Source organism: Emys orbicularis, chromosome 3 (genome assembly GCF_028017835.1).
Source record: "Emys orbicularis isolate rEmyOrb1 chromosome 3, rEmyOrb1.hap1, whole genome shotgun sequence".
Lineage (NCBI taxonomy): Eukaryota > Metazoa > Chordata > Testudines > Emydidae > Emys > Emys orbicularis.
In genome coordinates, this window is record NC_088685.1 from 57,960,958 (window position 1) to 57,987,961 (window position 27,004).

Below are 27,004 nucleotides of genomic sequence, written 5' to 3' on the forward strand. Positions count from 1 at the left end.
TTAGTGTCAGTTGTCTCTATCTTTCCAATTATTGCAATCTGAGGAATGGAGTTTGTAAGGCATGGAAGAGGGTGGGGAAGAATTCAGGGCAGTAAATCTTAATTCATGGCTAGATGACATCCAGTTTTTATGTCACCATCTCATCCAATGCACTTAGTGCCGAAGGCGATGGCCTGCTTGTTAAGTGTGACCATATTACATCAGTGCTTCATGGCCTGTATCATCTGCTAGTTGGTTTCCAGGCAGAGTTTAAGGATCTGATTTTGGCCTATAAAGCCCTAAATGCCTTAGGACCTGCCTACTCTCTCTCCATGGCATACTTCTGAAGCTGAGATCAGTGGAGGTGCTGAGCTGGGGATGACTTGGTTTAAAGGAAAGGGAGCTTCTGATTGGTAGTTCTCTGTGATGGGCCCCAGCTTCAGAATTCAGTCCCTGCCTTGTTCCAGAATAGCTTGAATTGGTTGAGTTTAGGGGCACATTGCAAAGCCCATCTATTCCTCAGGCTTTTGGGGAATAGGGAGAATAATGAGGGTTGTAGAGTGGTAGTGCCGAGGATACTTTCTTTATCTTCTCTTGATTGGACATTTCTGGTGATGTGAGTAGGCAAAATTGCTGGATTTGTAATATCTAAGAATGGCAGCCCATATTCTCTGCTTCTCTCGCTTTCACTGGTTGCAGCATGGAGGGTTCAAAAACTGACTATTTCTCTCTGATTCTATTCCTGGCTCCAGATGAAGGTTAGAACAGCCTCAGGGTTGCTCTGAATTACACTTTCTGACTATGGTGATCTTGGAACAATATGTCAGCTGGGGATTGCACTCCCTGTCATTTACAATCCAATCCACTCCTCCTGCCTCTCATCCTCCACATACCTTTCCTACCAGATACTGTGGAGTGAGTGGTGTATGAGCTGGCTCCGCTGGCTTTATCTCTGCTAGGCCACGCCAGAGAGATCCCCAGCCGGAGTCTAGGGATATGTCTACACTATGAAATTAGGTTGATTTTATAGAAGTTGATCTTTAGAAAGCGATTTTATACAGTCGATCGTGTATGTCCCCACTAAGCGCAGTAGGTCGGCGGAGTGCGTCCTCAATGCTGTGGCTAGCATCGACTCATGGAGTGGTGCACTGTGGGTAGCTATCCCACAGTCCCCGCTGTCCATTGGAATTCTGGGTTAAGCTCCCAATGCCTGATAGGGCAAAAACATTGTAGTGGGTGGTTTGGGGTACATGTCGTCAGTCTCTCCTCCCTCCCTCCTTGAAAGCAATGGCAAACAATCATTTCCACCTTTTTTCCTGGGTTACCCATGCAGATGCCATAGCACGGCAAGCATGGAGCCTGCTCAGCACGGCAAGCATGGAGCCTGCTCAGCTCAGCGCTGCTGTTGTGAGCATAGTAAACACCTCGCGCATTATCCTGCAGTATGTGCAGAACCTGGCTAGGAGCTGCCAGCACGAGGACGATTGTGAGGAGGACATGGACACAGACGTTCCTGAAAGCACGGGATGTGGCAATTGGGACATCATAGCAGCAGTGGGGCAGGTTGATACAGTGGAATGCCGATTCTGGGCCCAGCAAACAAGCACAGACTGGTGGGACCGCATAGTGTTGCAGGTATGGGATGATTCCCAGTGGCTGCGAAACTTTCGCATGCGTAAGGCCACTTTCATGGAACTTTGTGAGTTGCTTTCCCCTGCCCTGAAGTGCAGAAATACCAAGATGAGTCCTGCCCTGACAGTTGAGAAGCGAGTGGCGATAGCCCTGTGGAAGCTTGCAATGCCTGACTGCTACTGGTCATTCGGGAATCAATTTGGAGTGAGCAAATCTACCGTGGGGGCTGCTGTGATCCAAGTAGCTAAGGCAATCAGTGACCTTCTGCTAACAGGGGTAGTGACTCTGGGAAATGTGCAGGTCATACTGGATGGCTTTGCTGCAATGGGGTTCCCTAACTGTAGTGAAGCGATAGCCTGGTGCCAACCAGTACATAAACCGCAAGGGGTACCTCTCAATGGTGCTGCAAGCACTGGTGGATCACAAGGGACGTTTCACCAACATCAACGTGGGATGTTCGGAAAAGGTGTATGATGCTTGCATCTTTAGGAACTCCGGGCTGTTCGAAAAGCTGCAAGAAGGGACTTTCTTCCCAGACCAGAAAATTACCGTTGGGGATGTTGAAATGCCAATAGTTATCCTTGGGGACCCAGCCTACCCGTTGCTCCCAGGGCTCATGAAGTTGTACACATGCAGCCTGGACAGTAGTAAGGAGCAGCTCAACTATAGGCGGGACAAGTACTGAATGGTGGTAGAATGTGCCTTTGGACGTTTAAAAGCCTGCTGGCGCTGTTTGCTGACTTGGTTAGACCTCAGCGCAACCAATATTCCCATTGTTATTGCTGCTTGCTGTGTGCTCCATAATATCTGTGAGAGTAAGGGGGAGACGTTTATGGTGAGATGGGAGGTTGAGGCAAATCACCTGGCGGCCAATTTTGAACAGCCAGACACCAGGGCGATTAGAAGAGCACAGCTAGGCACGCTGCACATCAGAGAGGCTTTGAAAAACAGTTTCGGGACCGGCCAGGCTACGGTGTGACAGTTGTGTGTGTTTCTCCTTGATGCAAAACCACCCCCTTTGTTGAATTTACTTCCCTGTAAGCCAATCCCCCTCCCCCCTTCGACCACAGCTGGCAAAGGAAATAAAGTCCCTATTGTTTTGAATTCATGCATTCTTTATTTATTAAAAAGAAAAATGAGATCACTGACAAGGTAGCCTGGGTGGGGTGGGAGGAAAGGACAAGGCCGCATTGCTTATTGTAGTCACACTACAAATCAAAACTGTTTGAATGGCAGCCTTCTGTTGCTTGGGCCATGCTCTGGAGTGGAGTGGCTGGGTGCCCGGAGCCTTCCCCCCCCCCCCCCCCGTTCTTGGGGGTCTGGCTGAGGAGGATATGGAACTTGGCAAGGAGGGCAGGCAGTTATACAATGGATGCAGCGGGGGTCTCAGCTCCAGTTGCCTTTCCTGCAGCTCCACCAGATGTCCGATCATGTCCGTGTGCTCCCCCATTAGCCTTAGCATCTCCTCCTGCATGTTCTGATCATGCTCACTGTACGCTTTCCTGGCCTCTGCCACCGAATGCCTCCATGCATTCAGCTGTGCCCTATCGGTGCAGAAGGACTTCATGAGCTCGGAAAACGTCATCACGAGGTGCGTTTTTTTCGCCTTCTAATCTGCAATAACCTCAGGGATGGAGTTGATATGGGGAGTATAGAAACCTCTGCACCTGCAGGGGGGATAAAAAGGGAGAGTAAAATTTAAGAAGATACATTTCTGAGAACAAAAGAGAGACTCTTTCACAGAGAATCAAGCAATTCACAGCAGACAGCACATGCTTTAGGTACAAGGTCGCATTTTGCCTTTTATATTGAGCGCCTGCCGGTATGGTGACACATCAAACACAGCGGGGCAACAGAATTCGGTTTCCAGGCAGCCATGCTAAGCCAAAGGGTACGTGGGGTTGACTTCTTCTGCCTTCATAACACGTGGGAATGGTTTCAAACTGCAGCGCCTTCCTTTCCCATAGTAAGCAATGGGATTTGCCATTGGGTTTGCCATTTAGAAGGAGGGGCTGCGGTTTTTTGGGTGGATGTGCAGCACACCTGTCCCCCCATCGCGTGGCTATTCTCCAGGATGATCCCTTTTAGCCAAGCGCAAACAGCCAAGCATGCCTGGGGTCTAATGTGTCGGGGATCAGCAAACAGAGGGGATTACTGTTCCCTTACAAAACGTCCCCTATTTCAACCAGGTGACCATGAATGATATCACTCTCCTGAGGCTGACATAGAAAGATAAAGACCGAATGTTGCATGAATGTGACCAAAACCCAGGACCATTCGCTGCCATGCTTTGTGCTGCAATGATTCCAGACTACTTGCTACTGGCTTGGTGTGGTAAAGTGTCCTACTGTGGAGGATGCAATAAGGCAGTCCTCCCCAGAAACCTTCTGCAAAGGCTTTCAGAGTACCTCCAGGAGAGCTTCCTGGAGATGTCCCTGGAGGATTCCCGCTCCATCCCCAGGCACGTTAACAGACTTTTCCAGTAGCTGTACTGGCTGCGAATGCATCCCAATTCTTCAGGGCAAATCAAATATTAAACACAATTGCTTTAAACCACTGTAGTTTAGTTACAAATGTGCACTCACCAGAGGTGCCTTCTCTGCCTTCAAGGTCCGGGAACCCACCTTGGGAGGGTATTGGCTCCAGGCTGATGAAAAGGTCCTGGCTGCTGGGGAGAATGGATTCTCCATGTGCCTGCTGCACATTCTCCTCTTCCTCCTCCACAAAATACTCCTCTGTGTTGCGTGAGACTCCCCCCTTGCAGGTGTCCATGGACAGTGGTGGGGTACTGGTAGGGTCCCCCCCCTAGAATGGCATGCAGCTGATCATAGAAGCAGCATGTATGGGGGTCTGACCCGCAGTAGGCTTGCCTGAGCTCCTTAACTTTAATGCAGCACTGCTGTGTGTCCCTGGTGTAGCCTCTCTCCACCATGCCCTCTGCGATTTTTGCATATATATTAGCATTTCTTCTTTTTGATCGGAGTTCTGCCTGCACAGATTCTTCTCCCCATACAGCAATCAGATCCAGTGTCTCCCGTTCACTCCATGCTGGAGCTCGTTTGCGATTCTGGGACTCCATGGGCACCTATGCTGCTGAGCTCGCCACGCTGACCAAACAGGAAATGAAATTCAAAAGTTCCCGGGGCTTTTCCTGTGTACCTGGCTAGGGCATCAGAGTTGAAAGTGCTGTCCAGAGCAGTCACATTGGAGCACTCTGGGATAGCCAATCGAGGCCAATACCGTCGATTTGCACAATGCTGCATCTGCATTACCCCAAGTTCGACCCAAGAATATCAATTTTAGAGCTACTCCCCTCATCGGGGAGGAGTACAGCAGTCAATTTTAAGAGCCCTTTAGGTTGATGGAATGGGGTTGGTTGTGTAGCTGCATTGCTTATAAAATCGACCTAATGAGGCTAAATTCGACCTACCTCGTAGTGTAGACCAGCCCTAGGGGACATCCCCACCCCCTTTGCATCACTTGAGCAAATGAAGCACAGCTGTCTAGATAATCTGGCCCTTTATATTTAAATATCTGTTGAGGGCACCTAAAACTTCTAGTAGGTGTCTCTTGGTTTTTGAACAAATCAAAATAAATATTTACTTTATTTCAATACTAATAATATTAGTGATTTAATAGTGATTTGATTAGCAGATGCTAATTCACACAAACAGAGAATTTTGCCCAAAACCTTTTGTGGACTAAAATGTATATACATTATATGCATTTTTTTTATTTGTACAGGGCTTAAAAGGTGATCCTGGTGATCCTGGTCTGGCTGGTCCTAAGGGAGAAAAGGTATTTGTGTGTGTAAATTCATTAATATTTAGCCATTATTATATATATATATATATATATAATATATATATATATAAAAATACACACAGAGGGAGACATATTACACATAGAAAACTGTTAAAAGAGCATGGTTGCAAAGATGAGCACTCAAAAGTTAGGAAATAATAGAATTAAGTTTGCCTGTCAAATTCAGTTGGGCCCCCTTGTGTGTATTATGATACAGTATTTAGTTACATGATCACATACTGTTTTTTCCTCAGGACCCCTGCTTCAGTGTGCAGGATAGAAGGTGCTCACTGAATGAGCAGTTACTCAATCATTGATTTTATCCACATTGTTCAATGTGTAGCCTCAGGCCTAATTTATTTATTTACACTATTCAATGCCAGTTCTGTATACAGAAATATTAATTTCCATATATATTTTGTTACCAAGAATGAGTTCTTATACCCCATACTTTTCATCTTCATGAACATAGCCATGACTTGTGACTATCTTCCATTGCTAACTTCTACTCAAGAACACACATCCTCTTGTCTTCTCTTGATCTCTCAAATGTTAAATATGATATATCAATGTATTTTATAATTCTAAATATAAAATACAAATTATCTTACTAAAGGAACCAACAAGATCTGTACATTAATGATCGTGAGATATATTTTTATGTAATATTTAATGTATTCCTCAATCTTCCCCAAGCCCCTCTCCCCATTTTTTTATGTCATCCCTTGCTGTCCTTTTTCTAGCTTAGTGCATGAACCTCAGGGTATGCTCAGACCCTGAGGATCTAACTCTGCAAACACTACACGCACGAGTGACTTTACATATATGAGCCATCTCATTGAGTTCAGTGGGCTAACTGGTGTGCATTAAATTAATCTTGTGCAAAGTACCTGCAGGATTGGTTACTGAAATTGTACCTCTTTGGGTCAGAGGCTTGTCTTTTTGTATAGCTGTAAAATATCATGCACATATGTGGCACTACAGAAATAACATTTTACATAGACAAGGTGGGTGAGGTAATATCTTTTATTGGACCAATGTCTGTTGGAGAGAGAGACAAGTTTTCAAGCTATACAGAGCTCTTCTTCAGGTCTGGTAAGGCTATTTTATATTTTACATAAGCTTTTGTGAAGTGAGAGCATGTTGCTGATCAATATGGTATCACACTTACTTATGTTTCTTTCTGATATCCTCTAACTATGCTTAAAAGTAAAAAATGTGTAACTGAATTAACTGCTGACTCCCCTCTCCCCCTGATTCTCCTAGGGAGATGAAGGGCCTCCAGGACAAGCTGCTTTACCGGTACGTACTCCAGAAAACAAAGGAACAAACAATAAAAAGCAGTGGGGCGGGGGAAGGAAAACACTCAAGAAGTGGAGCTCTTTTTGTTTATTTGCAATCCAAACCGCTTTCCTGTTAAATAAAAGAGCCACATCCTTCTTTCCAGATGTCTGTGCATTTTCTAAATGTCATATTTATCAGTAGGTAATTCCATTGTAAGATGGGGCACTCACTTCTTAGTTGACACTGAATAGGTAAATGGAAATGTATAAACATAAAAAAGAAAATAGCAATATTCAAAACATCCTGAAGGTATTTCCCACACAACTTCAATGAGAATGTCCTTTTTTAACCTGCTGGCTCGTAACATGCATGTTACCAGTGAAAGAACTAAACTGCTGATTTTCAGTAAAAGCTTAGAATGCAAATGAAATTTGCTGTCTAAAGATAATGTGATTATTCTATCAGCTAGCTCATTTATTAAGCATTTTATTATTTAGTTGAGGCTATGATACTGTTGCTTTTGTGATATAATATTGTGTTTCTGTTTTCAAAATATTGAAACTTGACATACAAGGCCTGATTTTCAGAAAGTTAAAGACTGGCCTTTGTGCACACAACTATAACAATTGCTTGTGAAATTTGCTTGTGCAAATGGAGGATTTACATGTATAATAGTGATAATTGCACCAGAGTTGGTATGCAATTACATGTACATAAAATGCATGAAGCTCTTGGGCCTCAACTTTCTGAAAATCACACTCAAAGTCTGAGTTAAGAGGCACAGTTGAGATCAGGAAAGACATTCAGTTTGGAACTCACTCTACATAAAACAAGAGAAAGTTGCTGGCAGGATGTTTTATGTTAGAGGTTCCCTGTTTTGAACTTGCTCTTTCACTTGGTCTGCCAAAGCCTATATTTGTGAATCTTCCAGGAGGGCTGCAAAACCTTTATTTCCCCTTTTCCCCTGAAAACTGTCGAGGAGGGAGTGGGTTGAGTTAGAGGTATTTATGGGCAGTCTTTCATAACTGCTATGGCAAGGGGAGAGGAGGGACTCTGCAATAGCTAGTACCTAGCCCATGCAACAATTTAAATATTAGAACCAGCACCTTGAAATTGATCCAGAATTGAACAGGCCAATGCACAGCCTGGAGCATAGGAACCTAAGAATTGCCTGGATAAAGTGGATCAGAACAATAGTCCATTTACTCCAGCATTCTTTCTTCAGCAATGGCCAGTATCAACTACTTCAGAGGTAGGTAAATGTCATAGAATAACCTTCCCGTACTGAAAATCTATTTCCAAACAGCTGCTAGTTAGTTTGGCTTTTGGCCTGAAGCTCAAGTGCTTCTAGCCCTTCAAAAAGTCTGGGCTTTTTTATTCTTTACTAGTATAACTGGATACTCTGATAGGTAGCTTTTTGGCCTATCGTGTTTAGGAACATAGGAGTACCCATACCGGATTAGACCAGAGGTCCATCTTGTTCAGTATCCTTTCTGCAATAGTGGCTAATATCATATGTTTCAGAGGCAACTGTGAGAAACCCTGTAGTGGAAAATCATGGAATAATTGTCTCTCTACAAGAGAAGTTTCTTCCTAAACTCCGTCAGCGAGTGGTTGCCTGATGCCCTTAATCATCACTTTCTAATTCTATCCAACATCACTATGAATGTCCTTATTAGCTATATAAACATCTAGTCATTTTTGAAGATGGGACATTACTTGATATTTGTGTTTCATGAATGTATAATTATTGAGTGGATTTCTACTTGGCCTATGCCTTCAATCCTTGGTACAGCACATTCCATTAGTCTAGCCTGGGCATGACAAAAGTGTGAAGTCACATAGCCAAGTCCTGTTTCAAGAGTAGAGGGTGAAGTCTTCTTGCCAGTTGAAAATGAAGGAAGGCATTTTGGATAACTGGTGCTATACTGGGTCTAGGTGCAATGAGTACAACAGAACCCTGAGATTGTGCATTTTCTTAACCACTGGTGGCCACATGACCTTGATACAGGGTGAGATTTTACAGTTCATCAAAATGCTTTTCTCTTCCTACTAACATCATCTCCATCTTACCTGAATTTAATTTGAGTGAGTTATTTTTTATCCAGGTTCTAATTTCTTTCTGTCTCCATGAAAGCTGGAAGACAGCATTGTCTGTGCTAGAGGAGAAAGACACGTAGAGCTGTGTATTGTTGTTTGTTGTTCATATATAAAATATATTAATAAAAATCCATACTCTATACTGTTGGTCCAAATGTCTAAAATTTAATTCTGTCATATTGCCCTCTTAGCCTTTCCCCTCACTCTGTCACATCTAGCAGGGCACCCTAAGGGGGAGAGCAAATTCCAAAGTTAATAGTGCTTCCTCCGGCACCCACCTCCCAATTTAAACCAGGGGCACTGTCACTCAAATGCTTCAGCTAATGCAACATCATATGGGAAAGTTCCTTAAAGTAATCAGGAATTTGTAGATTAAAATCACCAGGTTAAATTGCACATGGAAATTAATGGAAAGGCATTGCAGTCTGTGAAACACTGAAATAAACACCATTTAACTATCTTCTGTGAAGCGTACATGTCAAGGGTTCCTTCCCCTCTCTGAACTCTGGGGTACAGTTGTGGGGACCCACATGAAAGACCCCCTACACTTATTTTTACCAGCTTAGGTTAAAAACTTTCCCAAGGCACAAATTCCACCTTGCGTTGAACAGTATGCTGCCACCACCAAGTGATTTAGACAAAGAATCAGGGAAAGGACCACTTGGAGTCCTATCCCCCAAGCCCTGTACCCCCTTTCCTGGGGAAGGCTTGAGAATAATATCCTCACCAATTGGTATAGGTGAACACAGACCCAAACCCTTGGCTCTTAAGAACAATGAAAAATCAATCGGGTTCGTAAAAGAAGAATTTTAATTAAAGAAAAGGTAAAAGAATCACCTCTGTAAAATCAGGATGGTAAGTACTTTACAGAATAACAAAAGACTCAAAAACACAGAGGATTTACCCTCTAGGCAAAACTTTAAAGTTATAAAAACAGGGATAAACCTCCCTCTTAGCACAGGGAAAATTCACAAGCTAAAACAAAAGATAATCTAACGCATTTCTTTGCTATTACTTACTATTTCTGCAATATTAGATGCTTAGCTTAGATATGGCTTAGGGAGATTTATTTTCTCTGCCCTGGTTCCTGGTTGACTCTGTAAGACACAGACAAAAAACCTTCCCTGCACAGATTTGAAAGTATCTTCTCCCCTTATTGGTCCTTTTGGTCAGGTGCCACCCAGGTTATCTGAGCTTCTTAACCCTTTACAGATAAAAGAGGAATTAACCCTTTACAGGGTAAAGAGGGATTTTATGCTAACCTTAGCTGTATGTTTATGACAACATAGCACTTGTGATCACTGCAAACCTACTACTACTACTAATAGTAATATAATTCTGCACCACCTAAAGTTTGAACGTTTGAGTGATTTTATGCAGAACACGTTCTAGTAATTTTTGATGTCAGAGCAATGTAAGCATTGCAAGGCAAAAAGATTGCAAAATTCTTCCAAGTGTACAAGATAAAAACCATTTTTGGCTACTGCTGAATATTGTTAGCGCATTGGAGGCACTGCAGCCATTAGTGGCTTGCTGTCTTACACAATGTGCTGAAATACCCATTGAACAGGAAGGGAGAAAAAATAAAATCCTGCAGTTCATTGCCTGAGCACCGTTAGTGTAGATGTGCAGTCACCTAATATACTTTGAGTCCTGTCAAAGAGAAAAGAGCCTCTTGAGCAACTCCATTTATCCTTTTTTGTTTCTGCAACCATTTTTACTAAAACCACATAGTGAATGATATCAAAAACAGTGTGGAAATTGATTTTTCATTCATTCCCAGAATGAGATTGTAAACCAAAAAGCTCACACTTTTGTACTTCTGTCAGGGTCAAGGAAGTCTCAGGACTCCTGGTAGTTCCTGTGCTACTGGTAGTTCCTGTGCTGCTACATTCCTTGTAACCTGTTTCCAAAAAGAAGATTTGAGGCGGGGTGATAATTAGCAAAATCAGTGTCGAGATGATTTCTTGAGCGAGTATGTAACACTTGCTTCTTTAAGAGAAGCTGGCATCTTGTGCCCCAGAAAGGAAATGTTGGCAGTCCTCTCCACTTAATAGGTCAAATGTCTTTCTGTTAGATTTTATTAACCAGAAAGAAAATGGATCCAATTTGCATTGTGATAGCTTGAAGCTCCCTGAGCATCTACAGAACCGCATTGACTGATGCTGGCCAAAACTTTCCAGAAAAAGCTTTTGTTCTATGGAACTGAAAGTTCAGTCTGAATCAAATAACATTACTCCCAACGTAAAATGAAAACTCCTCACGGCAAGGGTATTGATGTTATCTGAGTGAAGACAACCAGGAATAATCACGTTTGTTCCTGTTCTCTCTCTACACTTACACTCACTCACACACACACATTCCACTGATCAAGATAATGTAGATATCATGATGAAAACACAGGTAAAAGTGTAAGCTCCATATTTTCCACCTTAATTCTCAGTCCAAACATGAGATCCAGAGTGTGACCAGCTGTTTGCATTGAGTCAGCCAGCCATCTGAGATAGCACCGTGGTTTTCATGAGCTCCTGAGCTAACCCAGAAGAGCCATCATCCATACTGACATTGATTGTTCTGGGTGATTTCATTCTCAGCATCTCCACAGCAGAGAGGACCTCATTCAGCTCAGCAAGGCCTTCTGAGGTGCAGTAGGGATCTATGTACTAAAATCTACTATATCTCTGCTGCACCTTGGAATTTTCATACTAGATAGGTACAGTCTATCAGATCCAATTTTGGAGTAGGAAACCTCCAGATCTCTTGCAGTCATGGAGATGCAACCAACACCACTTCCCATGACCTGATGACAAACCAAACACCTAGCTGGAGATATCTAGGCTAATTATTGTCCTGCAGATCTTGAATATACAAGCAAAATCAGGCCCCGTATTTGTGATAAAAACATGGGTGGTTGTAACCTCATTAGTAATATGCATTAAAAAGCATAAGCTGAAGGAAAGGGTCAGTGTTTTCCAACACGTTACCCCCTACTAATTCCCTGTAGACAAAGCAGAAGAGGCATCCTAATGGAAGTCCTTCCACAACTGCAAGATTTTGGAAGTGGACAGCACCTTGTTGGATGCGGTCATGCAAATGATGGATCACTTAGCGTTAACATGGATGTGTCACCTGTGTCCATCCCCATAAGGCAATCTCCCATATTTTCAACCTGCAGTGTCTCAGTAAACTGATCCAAAGTCTGATTGGGGTCTAAAATATCAGTGATTTGCTTGTTTGTTTGCTACTGTCTATTCAATAGTCTTGTCTGTGAAGGAAAGAATGGAGACTGGGCTGAAGTTGGTGATTTCATTAGCATCAGTGATGATTTGTTGGGTGCAGGCTGGGCATTACATGTTGCTGGTGGAATTTTGCATTTTTTTCTGAATTGAATGACTGAAATCTTTGAAATTTGCTTTTCTTCATTAACATTCAATTACACTTTACATTATAGTAGATGCCTGTTACACCTGGTACAACCTGGCCTCTTACTCCTCTGTATAGTCACCAGTCAGTTGAAAGTGGACTCATTCACTGGGTCCCATGTGCTTCTAAGCCAATTGGATCTTGACAGAGTCTAGTCACTAGTCCTTAGGGCCCAGACTAGTCCTGAGAGGCACCCTCCCCTAGACTGAGCTCACCCTTTCTATGAGTGAGGTTTGTCAACATTTCAGGCTGGGCAGATTCCCCCTTGCCCACTCTCTCCTGCATGCCCTTCTTACCTGTGGTGATGGGCTGCTCCTTGCTCTTAAATAGAGTCTGTCTCTTTGTTATCTGCTCCACTGGGATTCTCCAACCCCTTCTCCATTTTTCATGCTCCACTTGCCAGCCGCCATTGACCATGGGGGTGGGCCAGTAGTTAAAAGTCTCTGTCGATAGCCCCAGATTGCAATCTTGATGACTCTTGGTGACAGTTTTTTAATCTGGAGTGCAAGATGGTAAGCTGCTCTCAAGCAAGTTTAGACATCTGTTCAACACATCATACAAAATGGAGTTAATAACTTGATATAAATATAACCCAATCTGACTCAGCACCGCTGAACTTTTTTCATATTGTTCTGGCATTTTTAAGGCAGGATATGTGGGAAAATGTCAGAAATTGGGGCCTATGCATCCATACTGAAATACAATTTTTGAGGGAAGAAGCATGAAAGGCGAGAACAAAGAAGTGAGGACCTTTGCACTTTGCCCAGCATAAAAAAGATTTTATATATAGGCTTCAGTTAGAAGGAAAAAAGTGGTACTTCTATACTAATGCCCTGTTCACACACCCAAACTCTGATCACTGTCACAGAGAGGATGAATGTTTTTTCTGAAAATGATTAACAGTGAAATAGTTGACAAATTTGATATTCTAACTTGGAGAGCCCGAGGCTTCAGAGTTAATGGTCTCACAGATGAATGGGAGTAGTTTACATTTCATACAGTTTGCTAGATTTTAAGGCCTGAAGGGACCATTAGATCAGAAGTAGAGATGATGATTTTGAGCTTAAGACACAGGAAGGAGAGTTAAGGAGATCTATATTCAGTGTGCTCCATGGCCCAGGTATGGTCCTTTTGTGCCTCTCTCACGCTAAAAAGAGACCATAAATTTAATCAAGCAATTAGAGATATCTTGAACCTAAATTTTAGATGTGCTGATCACCCCCAGCTCCCATTTACTTCAGCTGGAGTTTTGAGTGCTCAGCTTCTCTGAAAATTAGGTCCAAGATGTATCAAGTTGGACATTCAAAATCAGAAGCCACTTTTGAACTGCTTGGGCTTAACCTTATTGTAGCTTAAATCATTCGCATTTATAAAACAAACATCTAACGCTTTGAGATTTGTTCTTTGATGGAAGATGCTATAGTGTTCCAGTCCAAATGATTCAGGCATAGTAAAACAGCTTTAATTCTGCAGAAACTGATGAAGCACTCAGAGAAGTGCTAGTACCATCTGAAGAATTTCCATGTACAGTAGTAGTAAACTGAAAGATGAGGCAAGGGTCAGGCTGGATCACCATAGCAACTTGAAGACAGATTACAACACTGCTTGAATAGATAGCCCAGCAGGAAAACTGTTGCTCTACCACCGCAAAATGTCATGGATTTCAGGTGGCAAATTCTACAAAAAGACAAATGAGGTCAGGGACAGTGATTAGAGGAAAATCCAATCCAGTCTCTAAATCTTATGCTTCATTTTGTGTGATTTTTATGTAGCCATGACTTTATAATACATAACCTCAGACGAAAGATGGCTCATTCTGCCATAAATAAATAGTAGGTCAGATAACACCCGAGGTTCAAATAACACTGAATTGGGCCTGATAGCAATACTATTCAGATTGCTGTAGCAAAGACTGAGGTGTCAGTGTTTCAGTTATAAACCTTATTAAATTCAAGGGGTTAAAACTCATCACAAAATAATATTTTGGGCCGAAGCTTGGCATTACTTGGAGCCATTTCTGATTTTTCCTACTAAGAAAATGGTTTGTTCGGTTATTTTGGTGATATGGAAATATAAAATAAATTATTCTTGGGTCATTTGGGGGCATAACTAAAATAAACTTCACTTTTATGCTGAAATTTTGAGAGGCAAACAGATTCTGGACCAGATTTGGCACTAGCCTTTTTTGTGCTATTCATGTGATCCAAGATCCAAAGGGGCTGGATTCTGGCTTTAACTTTCAAGCAGAGAACTCCTTGCAGGTGTAAAGCTGGCAGATCATTTCCTATGTCAGCCACTCTCCACCCCAGTGTAGAGGAAGTGCTCTGGGAGTGGGGGGTGACACTGGTGTGGCAGAGCTCTGTTTTACAGTGCTCATCCTCCACTGCATGAGGTTTCTTGGAGACCACGCACCAGTGGTATAAGTTAAAGCAGGCCCTAGGCTCCCATATTCTGTGCTGCCCCAGCCCTAGCATGAGCTGCTAGAGCAAACCCAGTGTTGCTCTAATTCATGCCAGGGATATGCCAGGATAGAAACAGGGAGCTGTAAGTAGCTCCCTGACTCTCCCCCCTCCCCCAACCCTGAGCAGAATTAGGATGCAGGGGATAGTGGAGCCTCTGTATTTTGAGGGAAAATCCACATTTTTTTCAACAAGTGTTTAACTATGCATAGATGACAGAGGTAACCATAAGAGCCAATACAGCATGTCTAGTAAATAATGCATGATCAGAATTAGTATCTGTGCCAAAATACATAATTACTCAATAAGTCTTAACAGATAGATAAAACACATACCAACATATTTTAACAAGGGAAATACTTCTTCTAAAGCTCCTCAAAAATTTAGTCAGTTATATTGTATATTGACATGAGTCAAAATATGCATTGCTCTGAGAGATCATAATGGTTTGGAGAATCTGTCCAGTTAATAATACAAGTCTGAAAACCTTTCATAAAATCTCTTCACCGCCCTCCAAAAACCACCACCACCACCAAAACTTTAGGCATAGAGAAGGAGCAAAGAATTCAAGAGGGAATGCATGTGTCATACTGTTAAATAAAGGTCTGATTGTAGCCCACTGAAGTCTAGGGGGTTGGGTCAGGCCCTAAAGCAGTGTGTTTGTTTGAGTGTTGCAAAGATAATATGTAAGTATAAAGTTCCACAACATGTTATATATTTTGTTGTTTTTAATGTAATTTCACCATGCTTAAAATTTTTAGAAAAAAAGAAACTGAATGAGAAATATAATACAACCGAAGCTGAGAAGGAGAGATAAAGATAAATTTAAAAGCATCTATGCATGGAACTTCTGTTGAAGTGAAGCCAAAAGGAGTTTTGTTCAGGGAGGGTTTCTAGGATCTCTTGCAGAATTTAAGTATATGCATTTGAATCATACATTATTACACAATAAGCTTTAATGGCTCTTATCACTACATTCTGAAGCATTTTTTAAAAAGCTCTTCAATTCTAGATGTTATGTTTTCCTGAAGTCAGTCATTCATACATCTGCTCGTGGAATATCCTTTACATTGAGTCCTTGATTATGGTAATGATTTGATGCAGGGAATCCAAAGTTAGGGCTCATAGTCGTACTTCATTTCTGCCACTGTGTGTAGTTTGTATAGTGCTTTACCTTTCTAAAGTACTATACAAGTGTTAAAGGTTCATCATTATTCCTTTTTAAACACTTTTTAAAATTTATAATAGGAATGAACTTTGAATCTTCTCACTGTAGTTATATTTTTACACCCTTAACATTGTGTAATTTACTGAAGCTGGCTTATACATGAATATATTATTTTGTTTTTTGTTTTTAAGTCCTAAAAATTAATAAATCTCTAGAGACCCTCCAGGGAATAAAAAGCAGGGGTCACAGTGTTATACTACACAGTTTTGTCAAAATACAGAATTTAGGCTTAGGAAGGGAGAGACTGGTCTCTGAAATGTCACAGTTGGCTAAACTCCTCTCTTCCTCTTTGGCATCCACAGCTTAAGCCTGGGCATGTCATGTCAGAAGAGTGACAGGTGAAGGAAGGTAGTGCAGCGATCTCTCTTGTAAAGTATATGAAAACTATTCCTCTTGACACTTGATCTGCTGCTTTTAGTTCCCCAGGAAAATGCGTGTCCGTCTGTACGTTCTTGTGGACCTATCCCTTTTGGGAGTTATAAAATACTCATCCAGATGGCACCAAGTGTTTACACAGAAGCCAAAGGTTAAGTCAGTCACAAGCAAACGTACCTAAGACTTGCTTGCTAAACAGATATTTGGAATGCTGACTCTTCGGGCTTTGGAGGCTTAGTTAAATCAAGCTCAAGGGAAATTCATACACAGATACTCTGCAGAGCAGTCAGCATGAGGAAATTGCAAATTCAGGCCTGGGCAAGTTCTGTGGTCACTTTCAGATTCAGTAAACATGCCACACCAACAACAGACTATTCAGCTTTGATGTAGCAGGTTATGTAATGGTCACACATAGGCACAGTCAACTTCTGGAACTCCCTGCCTGAGGAGGTTGTGAAGGCTAGGACTATAACAGCGTTTAAAAGAGAACTGGATAAATTCATGGAGGTTAAGTCCATTAATAGCTATTAGCCAGGATGGGTAAGGAATGGTGTCCCTAGATTCTGTTTGTCAGAGGGTGGAGATGGATGGCAGGAGAGAGATCACTTGATCATTACCTGTTAGGTTCACTCCCTCTGGGGCACCTGGCATTGGCCACTGTCGGTAGACAGGATACTGGGCTAGATGGACCTTTGGTCTGACCCAGTACGGCCGTTCTTATGTTCACATAGGAATAAAACTGTAAATTTCTATGCAACTGGTCCTTCCCTACAGCCCAAAATAGGACTACTAGTGTGAAAAAGGATGTGCAGATTCAGGCCCTACAAGGGAAATCCTCTTCATAAATGTTTCATCCAGTGTTATTCTGCCTCTTACAATTAAAAACTCCAGGTGAGAGCAGACTGATTAATAAACAAATATACAATCTGGAAGTGATTTTATATTTTCATTATTTAAAAAAATATGTCTCCAGTAACAGGAACCTGGATTTAACCATTTCTGCCATTTAAATGGAGGTTATTAGTGTTCATGAAAAATATTAACCTATCCATTTCTTTTGGGCTAGATGTAGTCATGGGATTATATTTAACTCTCATAGCAGGATTTGGAAATGCTCCTGGTTTTTAAATATTTTTTAAATGGGAGGGAAGATTCTGTCAAGGTAATCTTGTCCAGAGAAGCAGACGATATTTCTATAGTTTCAAGCTATTTTTATTTTTATCTCCTCTGCGCAGTAATACAAGAGAGCTGGTGCTTAGGGCCTGTGGGAAGATTTATGTTTTGGTCTCAGAGAAGATTTGTGTTTTGTAAAAACCTGCACTCTGCTCAGTTGACATGGAAATGATTTATATGTCTTGCATTAGAAGAATGATGTCAGAATAGTTCCCTGTTCCCTTCTATTACTAGTGCACTTCAATGTAAAGAGACATTTCAAGTGACTCTCTTTCAGGAGTTTAAATTATGCATTTTTTTCACATAGAAAATAAACCCTTGTCTAGTAAAAGTGCTAGATTCATAAACTATGAACTTTTATGAAATAGTTCTGTCCATTTCTTATTGAAATGGTGGTCTCTGTTGAAAATAAATTAAAATAGATTTAAAGCTCCACTATCTGAAAAAGGTGTAGAAATTACCACACCCATAGGGAAAATTATATTTTTGTTTGCTTCAGTGATATATTTTAAAAATATAGTAGGCCATATTTTGATATAGTCTGATATATACAGTTAGGGCTAAATTCTGCTTTGATACTTACTGAAGTCAGTGGAGTGGTGACAGAGTAACCAGTGATAGAACTGGAGTCTGCAAAAACACTTATTGATTTCAGTAGGAGCAGTATAGGGCCTAATCCTGCAGCTGCTCGGCATATGGAACTTCCATATACTTCAGTGAGTTTTGAATGCAGGGTCAGGTCCCATTTAGATTAAATTAATCCCACATGGATATTTTAAAGAAATATTGATCAAATTTCCTCATTAAATTTGTGGTACTATAGTGAAGAAACTAAATGTGACCTATAGTAGAACCCTGATTTTATGAGCATTGATCTTATATTTCTGCCATCCAATGTAACTTAAATCTGTCAGCCACCTTTCAAGTGACTAATAGTTTTGAAAAAGACAGATTTGGTGGGAAAGAAGAGATGCAGTTATCACAAAGAAAAATTAGGCACACTGTACATTTGTAACATACACTATAATTGAATGATTAATACATTAATTTACGCACTGTACCTTCTGTAATTTTGAGATGTTCTCAAAATGTTGAGATTTTAGTGTTTCAATTTTTGCTCAATCCCCAATTAGTTCATAAAATAGGGGTTCCACTATAAAACAGTATATTGCTCACAGTGGGTCATTCATGGCATTTAGCCACAGCCCCGCATTAGAGGCAAGGCAGAGCGGCAGCACCCCGGCTCTAAGATGGTGTGCATGTTGAGGGCTTGTAGGTTGTGCCGCAGTTCGCAACACCCCTTTAAAGGAGGAGTATGTCATGCTTCATCTAGGGCCTCAAGCCAGCAGATTTCACTGAGAAGCAGTGGAGCCAAATCAAGACTCTGCTTACTGCCTGTCCCTTCCTTCCCCAATTTAGCCAAATTATACAGTGGCAAACCTCTGTGGTTGTCTGAGCATAGTGACTGTGATTCTTAGCATTCCATGGAAGTCCAGGGAAGGCTCTTTGCTCCCTCCAATATGCAGCAGCCTTTTGTTGCTTCAAAATTACGGTAGACATTACTGGTCACCTTTTAATCATGCTAGTAAATTACTGGTACTACTTGTGCTAATTAATGCCATTCTACCATCGATCCTTGCAAGAGGCAGGGCCATATATACTGCCTTCTATCCAAGTCAAGACTTCCATTCATACCAATGAGAACTGCGCATGCAGTTCAACATCAGCACATGGTAGTAGACATCACTGATCCACCTGTAAAGGAAAATACAGAGAAAGGGCCAAATTCTGCTCTGTTATTCCCTATCATGTAAATGAGAGCAGATCTGGTTCTATGGTATTTGAATAATCCCATTTACAGAATCAACATACATTTTTGTTTAGAAATTTATTATTGCCAAACTGAACAACTAAGTAATGCCCATGACAGTTGAGTCCTAGAAAGGTTTATTATTATTTAGTTAAATATTATAAAAACACACATTCCAAAGATGGAGAAGTAATCTGTGCACACATCGCCATGAGAGATGGTTCCACATCCCTGATTTAGATTTGGGTACTTTTGACTTGTCTCCCTAAACTCCACAGATAGCTTACCTGCTGTCTTGCAGAAATTACATGTTAGAATTGGATTCACCTAAGAATATCACTGCTTCATAATAAGAAAAATAAAATCTATAATATGAGTTTTGTACATACTTTTTTTTATTGAATTAATCTGTGAAGTTCTCATGAAGAAGCAGTTCCATACTTCAGTGAGGCTGATGCATTTATTATTTGTGCTAATAATGGGAGGTCATCATGCATGGAATCCATTTCAGCAGAACAAAGAGTTTATGGAGATCCTGTCCAATCTTATGTTTCAAAACCCATCAGACACACTCTGTACTAACTTTTATATACTTAAAATACACTTGTGTAATATTTTTGTTGTACTGTGTTTTTGGCATGGGCTGTAAATTGCCTCAGGAAGTAAGTAATATTAATAATGTCTTTAAGTAACTTCACTCGTCCACTTCAGCTGCTTTTCATAACTGACTGAGGTTATGATTAGTACTTTGCTTTTGTTCAAAACATGTTCTAATGTAATTAATTTGAACCATTAAATCTAGTAAGCAGACATCTGCTGTGTTTCTGTAAACATTTTTAAATACCTGTTACAAAAAACATTTGTATTGATTTATCTTCATGGTCACATCAGAAGATTTTACTCTTTATCCTGTAGTGAGCAGCTTATAATGGGGGAGTTGTATGAAATCTAACACACTTCACTTGATACCTACTGAAACTACAAACCGTTTAACTAGATTGCACTGTTAGTCACATACTTTCATCATTGCCGAACACATTTCTTTTCTCTCGTCTAAGGTTTAATAACTCTTATCTCCAATAACTTGTCAAAAATGTTGATTTAGGGTATGATCAGCTGAAAATTTTAACAATTACTATGTGTCATTAGTAACTATAATGCAAGAAACCCAGACGCATTTTGATGATTCATTCAAGATATTTAACAAAACTCATACACATTCTTCCATGTTAGCCCATGAAACTTATACACCACAATTCCCATACATAACCACCACCCAGTTAAAAATATTAAAATTATAGATTTTCTGCTCTGTGTGAGATTTACAATATGTGAGTTAGAGAGACAAGGTGGGTGAGCTAATATCTTTTATTCGACCAATTGTTGTTGGTGAGAGAGACAAGCTTACACAAAGTTCTTCAGGTGACAAGCTCAAAAGCTTGTCTCTCTCAGCAACAAAAGTTGGTCCAATAAAAGATATTATGCACTTTGTCTCTGATATCCTGATAGCGACATGGCTACAATAACACCGCATACAAATGTGTGAGTTTTCAGATTAATTTAAAAGATTCACCGCTACTTCGATACCATTTTTAAAATCCAGCATTCCCTTTCCATTCCCACTGCTAAAAGTGTAGTCCACATCTCTGTCATCTGTCACTTTATTTACTGTAACCACCTCCTTGCTTTGTATCTAACCCATACACTACAACCAAGATCCTTTCCCTTGCCTGCAATTCAAATTCCTTCATAAATTTCCAATCTTCTCTGCTTCAAGTTTAGGTGACTCAACTTCATTTTTAAGGCTTTGCACAAATCGACATCTGCCTAATCTCTTTTTATACCCCTATTCATCCTCTATGTTCTTCGCAAGTTTCCTGTTTGATGCCTCCTTTGCCCACTCCTGAAACTCTTGACTTATTTTTTTTTCTTTCCATGACACACCTTAGTGTCCTCCTTTTATTTAACTTTCACCAAGCACACTCTGCCTCCTCTTTTAAAAAAGCCTCCTAGAAGCTTGTCAGTTCCATGAAAGGTATTGGCTATAAAGACTGCATATACCACTTGTTCTGTATTTGATTTGGTTGTGCCATTAGATTGTAATGTCTCAGAGCAGTAACTTGTTTGGCCAATTTTTACATGTTGTATATTGGACTTTGTACATATGAAACTCAAAAATAAATGTATATAAACATATATGGCTTCAGTCTTTGGGTAATATGTCCTCCCATGGAAAAACTGGCAGGAGGGCAAAAGAAATTCAGAAAACTCTCACAGAGTTTCAAAGAGATCATCCAGTTGGGTTGGAGTGGAGTTCACTTGTCCACAAAGTGGGTACGAGGCATGACTTTCCAATCTTGTATCTCAATATTTTCAGAGAAATCCTATGGATCTCAGGCCATCTGTGGAAGGCTGCCCTCTATTTCTCCTGCCAGCATGTTCCCACCTAGAATACTGATACTTACATCTTCCCACACCTCATTGTCATCCTCAAGAAGATATGGCAGTGAAGAACAGGACCACATGAGAATTAAGGTTGATATGGTCACCTTAGTTCCTGTGGGCATTGCTAAACATGTTTGCTAGGAAGTGGTGACATGGGTAAAACAGACCACCTCCTCCCAGACACAGTTTTTCCCATCCCAAACTGACAGAGCTTATCAAGAGAGCATTTCATGAGGTGAGATGGAGGTGGATGCTCAACATCTCTCTCAAACAGATGGGGAGTTTTTTCTGGATTTCCTCTACTGCATAGGTTCCCAAATTTGGTTCACAGCTTGGTCAGGGTAAGCCCCTAGCGGGCCACGAGATGCTTTGTTTGCCTCAGGGTCCGCAGGTATGGCCATTCGCAGCTCCCACTGGCCACGATTCGCCATTCCCGGCCAATGGGAGCTGTGGGAAGCGGTGTGGGCCAGGCCACCGCTTCTTGAAGCTCCCATTGACAGAGAACGGCGAACTGCGGCCACTGGGAGCTGCAAGCGGCCATACCTGCAGACGCTGAGGTAAACAAAGCATCTCGTGGCCCGCTAGGGGCTTACCCTGACCAAGCTGTGAACCAAATTTGGGAACCCCTGCTCTACTGTTATGTCCATTACTCCAAAATCTAGCCTTTGATTTCTGTATTAGAATCATAGATGTTAGAGATAGAAAAGACATAGAATCATAGGACTGGAAGGGACATTGTGCGGTCATCTAGTCCAGTCCCCTGCACTCATGGCAGGACCAAGCATTATCTAGACCATCCCTAATGGGTGTTTATCTAACCTGCTCTTAAAAATCTCTAATGATGGAGATTCCACAACTTCCCTAGGTAATGTATTTCAGTGCTTAACCACCCTGACAGTTAGGAAGTTTTTACTAATGTCCAACCTAAGCCGCCCTTGCTGCAATTTAAGCCCATTGCTTCTTGTCCTATCCTCAGAGGTTAAGGAGAACAATTGTTCTCCCTCTTCCTTGTAACAACCTTTTATGTACTTGAAAACTTATGTCCCCGCTCAGTCTTCTCTTCTCCAAACTAAATGAACTTAATTTTTTCAATCTTCCCTCATCAGTTATGTTTTTTAGACCTTTAATAATTTTTGTTGCTCTTCTCTGGACTTTCTTCAGTTTGTCCACATCTTTCCTGAAACATGGCACCCAGAACTGGACACAATACTCCAATTGAGGCCTAATCAGTGCGGAGTAGAACGAAAGAATTACTGCTCATGTTTTATTTACAACACTCCTGCTAATACATCCCAGAATGATGATTGCTCTTTTTTGCAAGTGTTACACTGTTGACTCATATTTAGCTTGTGATCCACTGTAACCCCTAGGTCCCTTTCTGCAGTACTCCTTCCTAGGCAGTCATTTCCCATGTTGCATGTGCGCAGCTGATTGTTGCTTCCTAAGTGGAGTACTTTAGATTTGTCCTTATTGAATTTCATCCTATTTACTTCAGACCATTTCTCCAGTTTGTCCTGATGGTTTTGAATTTTAATTCTATCCTCCAAAGCACTTGCAACCTCTCCCAGTTTGGCGTCATCAGCAAACTTTATAAGTGTACTCTCTATGCCATTATCTAAATCATTTATGAAAATATTGACCAGAACTGGACCCAGAACTGATCCCTGTGGGACTCCACTCAATATGCCCTTCTGGCTTGACTGTGAACCCCTGATAACTACTCTCTGGGAATAGTTTTTCAGCCAGTTATGCAGTCACCTTATAGTAGCCCCATCTAGGTTGTATTTCCCTAGTTTGTTTTTTGAGAAGGTCGAGAAACAGTATCAAAAGACTTATTAAAGTCAAGATATACCACATCTACCGCTCCTTCCCTTCCCCCACCATCCACAAGGCTTGTTACCCTGTTGAAGAAAGCTTTCCGGTTGGTTTGACATGATTTGTTCTTGACAAATCCATGTTGAATGTTATTTATCACCTTATCGTCTAGGTGTTTGCAAATTGATTGCTTAATTATTTGGTCCATTATCTTTCCGGGTACTGAAGTTAGGCTGACTGGTCTGTAATTTCCCAGGTTGTCCTCCCCCCCCCCCTTTTTTTATATATTTGCCCTTTTCCAGTCCTCTGGAATCTCTCCAGACTTCCATGACTTTTCAAAGATAATCGCTAATGGCTCTGATATCTCCTCAGTCAACTCTGAGTATTCTAGGATGCATTTCACCAGGCCCTGGTGACTTGAAGACATCTAAGTAATTTTTAACTTATTTCCCTATTTTAGCTTCATATTCAACCCCATTTTCACTGGCAATGGCTGTGTTAGATGTGCAATCACTGCTAACCTTTTTGGTGAAAACTGAAACAAAACAAAAAAATCATTTCGCCATTTCCACATTTTCTGTTATTGTTTTCCCGCCTCATTGAGTAACAGACCTACCCTCTGTTTGGTCTTCCTCTTGCTTCTAATGTATTTGTGTATTGTTTTCTTGTTACCCTTTATGTCTCTTGCTAGTTTAAGCTCATTTTGTGCCTTAGCCTTTCTGATTTTGTCCCTTCATACTTGTGTTATTTGTTTATATTCATCCTTTGTAATTTGGCCTAGTTTCCACATTTTGTAGGACTCTTGAGTTTCAGATCATTGAAGAACTCCTGGTTAAGCAAGGGTGGTCTCTTGCCATATTTCCTAGTATTCCTACGCAGTGGGATACTTTGCTCTTGTGTCCTTATGTATATGTTTACCTCATTAAAGAATTATCCACTATGGTAGATTCTTCAGTGTTTCCAGTCTAATTTTAAATAACTTAAGCAATGGGTGCTTCTCTACTTTCTTTGTAGTGAAGACGACTCACTGTTGGACAATTGTCCCTTTCATTCATTTTGAAAGTTACTCTGGAAGGTGACTGAAGGTGTAGAGTTATTTTTGTCTAGTACCTCATTGAGTAAAGAGCAGTAGCTGCTATTTTATTACATTTCTAAAACTAGGATGTTGGGTACTTTGGAACATATTGTGTTTTCATTTGTAAACCAGAAGGCCCTAATACAACCTAAATTTCAATGCCAGGGAATGGCTCCTTGTACAGAGCAGTTCTTCCATTCCAGTTTCCGATTACACTCAGCACTCCTCCTTTTCCTTGAATATAAACCTCCTTAGCAGTTTCTTTGTCCGTAATTGTGATATTTTAAAATTAGAAGAAAAAGAATGAGAATAGATTTAGAACAGAAAATGTTGGCTACAAAACTAGTTGTCACTGTGTTGTACAGTTAGGTGGTTATCTTTTTTCCATTAAGACTTTGTTGTACAGGTACATAATGCTGAGTGCTTCCTTTTATGTAATACATAAGTTTCTGAGGTTCATACACTGTCATATTTGTTATGGCTATTTCTTATTTTTAAAGAAACTTACCTTCTTATTGACCAAGATACAATGCTCTTTTAGTTTGGGGATGCAGTGGAGAGTTAGCTGCACAGACAAAAAATGGCTAAGGTTTAGGAAGACTAAACACCGTACTTGTCTGTAAGGCTAACAGCAGTCTTTGAAGGTAATGTCTTTCGTAAAATCCTTCATAAAGTTAATTTTTTTACTTTATGAATAAATATTTGGTGTGTTTTCATTTTAATGAATTGCTTCTGCCAATGGATAGACTATAGGTCATATTCTAAGCTGTCCTTTTATCTTGAGGGCATATAATAATATGAACCACTCAGTTTCTGAAGTGATTAGAAAAGTCATTGCATACAGAACCTTAATTTTTAGTTTTAGGAATCTATTTTATATTTTGCAAGCAAACATTAAAAAAATGCCTCTCCAAGGTTCCAAGTACCCTGGCCATCAATTTACAATACACTTCATAATCAAATAATTACAAAGCAAGGCAACATCTTGCTCCCGTGTGTGCAACCACTATTCAGGAGGGGGAGAAAAATCACAAACTAAAATCTTTCCACCTCTTGAATTCCCAGTAACAGTATCATCAAAAAGATGAGCTATCTATGCATTGTACTTGGGAAGTTAACAGTGCAGGGCAAATTTGTAGACCAACCTGGAGGAGTGAATTCTGAAGTAGAGGGGCATTCACAGAGAATGCATGTGTGTGTTTAAACTACATAGCTTCACTACAGTTAGTGCTGTATGATTTCTGGTTCATACAAAATTTTTTACTTTAACATACACAAATATTTTCTAGCAAGTTAACGGTTATATTTGTGACTTTGGGAACAACTATGCATCATCAACCATTAATAGAAAATTTAGAAATTGTTTGAAGCATGAATGTAGTTTGCAGCAGTTTTGAAGTGTCTGAAACATTAACTTGTTAACATTTTAAATTAAAGTGACAGAACATCATGTAGTGAATTAATAAAGTCTGAGGAGTTCTCCCAGCTGTTCTGATTCAGAGTGGAGAAATTATATAAATGGGAAAGCTCTTGAACAGATTAGTTTTTATTTAAAACTGAATTCATACAATTCATTTTAATAAAGTGATGCCACCTTTTTAAGGTTTGGGAGGTAGCAATTTAAACCTCATTACTTTTCTCAATTTTATCACCTGAATTACAGTTCATAAAGTTTTAATTCACTTTCTGGAAATGGATAGTTTTCTAAAAACATGACTTGATTCAACACTTACTTCTTAAGTAGTCAAAAGGGGAGTTTATCTTGAATAAATAAAAATCCTAAGGCTCCAATCCTGTGACTAGTTATGCACAGCCAGAACCCTTCACTTTGATCTCAACAGTGAGGCTGGATGTGGGCTCAAGGGTCGACCAGGGCACAGTCAGTTATAAGATCAGGGCAAAGTGCCTAAACTTGATTTCAGAGACATGGTGTGTATTGCTATTTATTGGGTGAGCTTGCAAGACCCTATACTCAAAGGTGTCGGTCTGTATGTAATGTGATAACTTTTGAACACTGCATTAAATCAATTCCAATATTTCAGGGAATGTTATAGGCATCACTGGCCAGAATCCTATTGATTTGGGGAGCAATTGGAAAATTGAAAGAGGAGGTTGGGAGAGAGTAGAATGTGGGACGCATGGAGTCCCTGCCATTGGTTTAGCACAGCCACAGCTTCAAGCACCTCCGCATTCATCTGTAGGTCAAACTGGTTCATGGTGCCCATTAACACCTTACAGAATAACAATACTCTATCTAATCTCTGCCCATGCTCCTGGTAGAGTTTAACATACTGATACGCTGAATGATTTTTCACCCAGACAAATAAGGTTGCAATGGCAGTGTGCTCATAGTCCCTAGCTTTGGAGGAGAATAGGGACACTGGTATGGGGGAATGGGCAGG

At 40.7% G+C, this 27,004-nt stretch overlaps 1 protein-coding gene across 1 annotated transcript in view; it reads left to right on the plus strand.

The window, feature by feature from the left end:
- The window catches only part of COL19A1 (collagen type XIX alpha 1 chain), a 334,061-nt gene that overhangs the window by 167,706 nt on the left and 139,351 nt on the right, over positions 1-27,004 (plus strand). Inside the window, 2 exon segments of the mRNA XM_065401717.1 lie at positions 5,356-5,409; positions 6,682-6,717. Coding sequence (XP_065257789.1) covers positions 5,356-5,409; positions 6,682-6,717 — 90 coding nt within the window.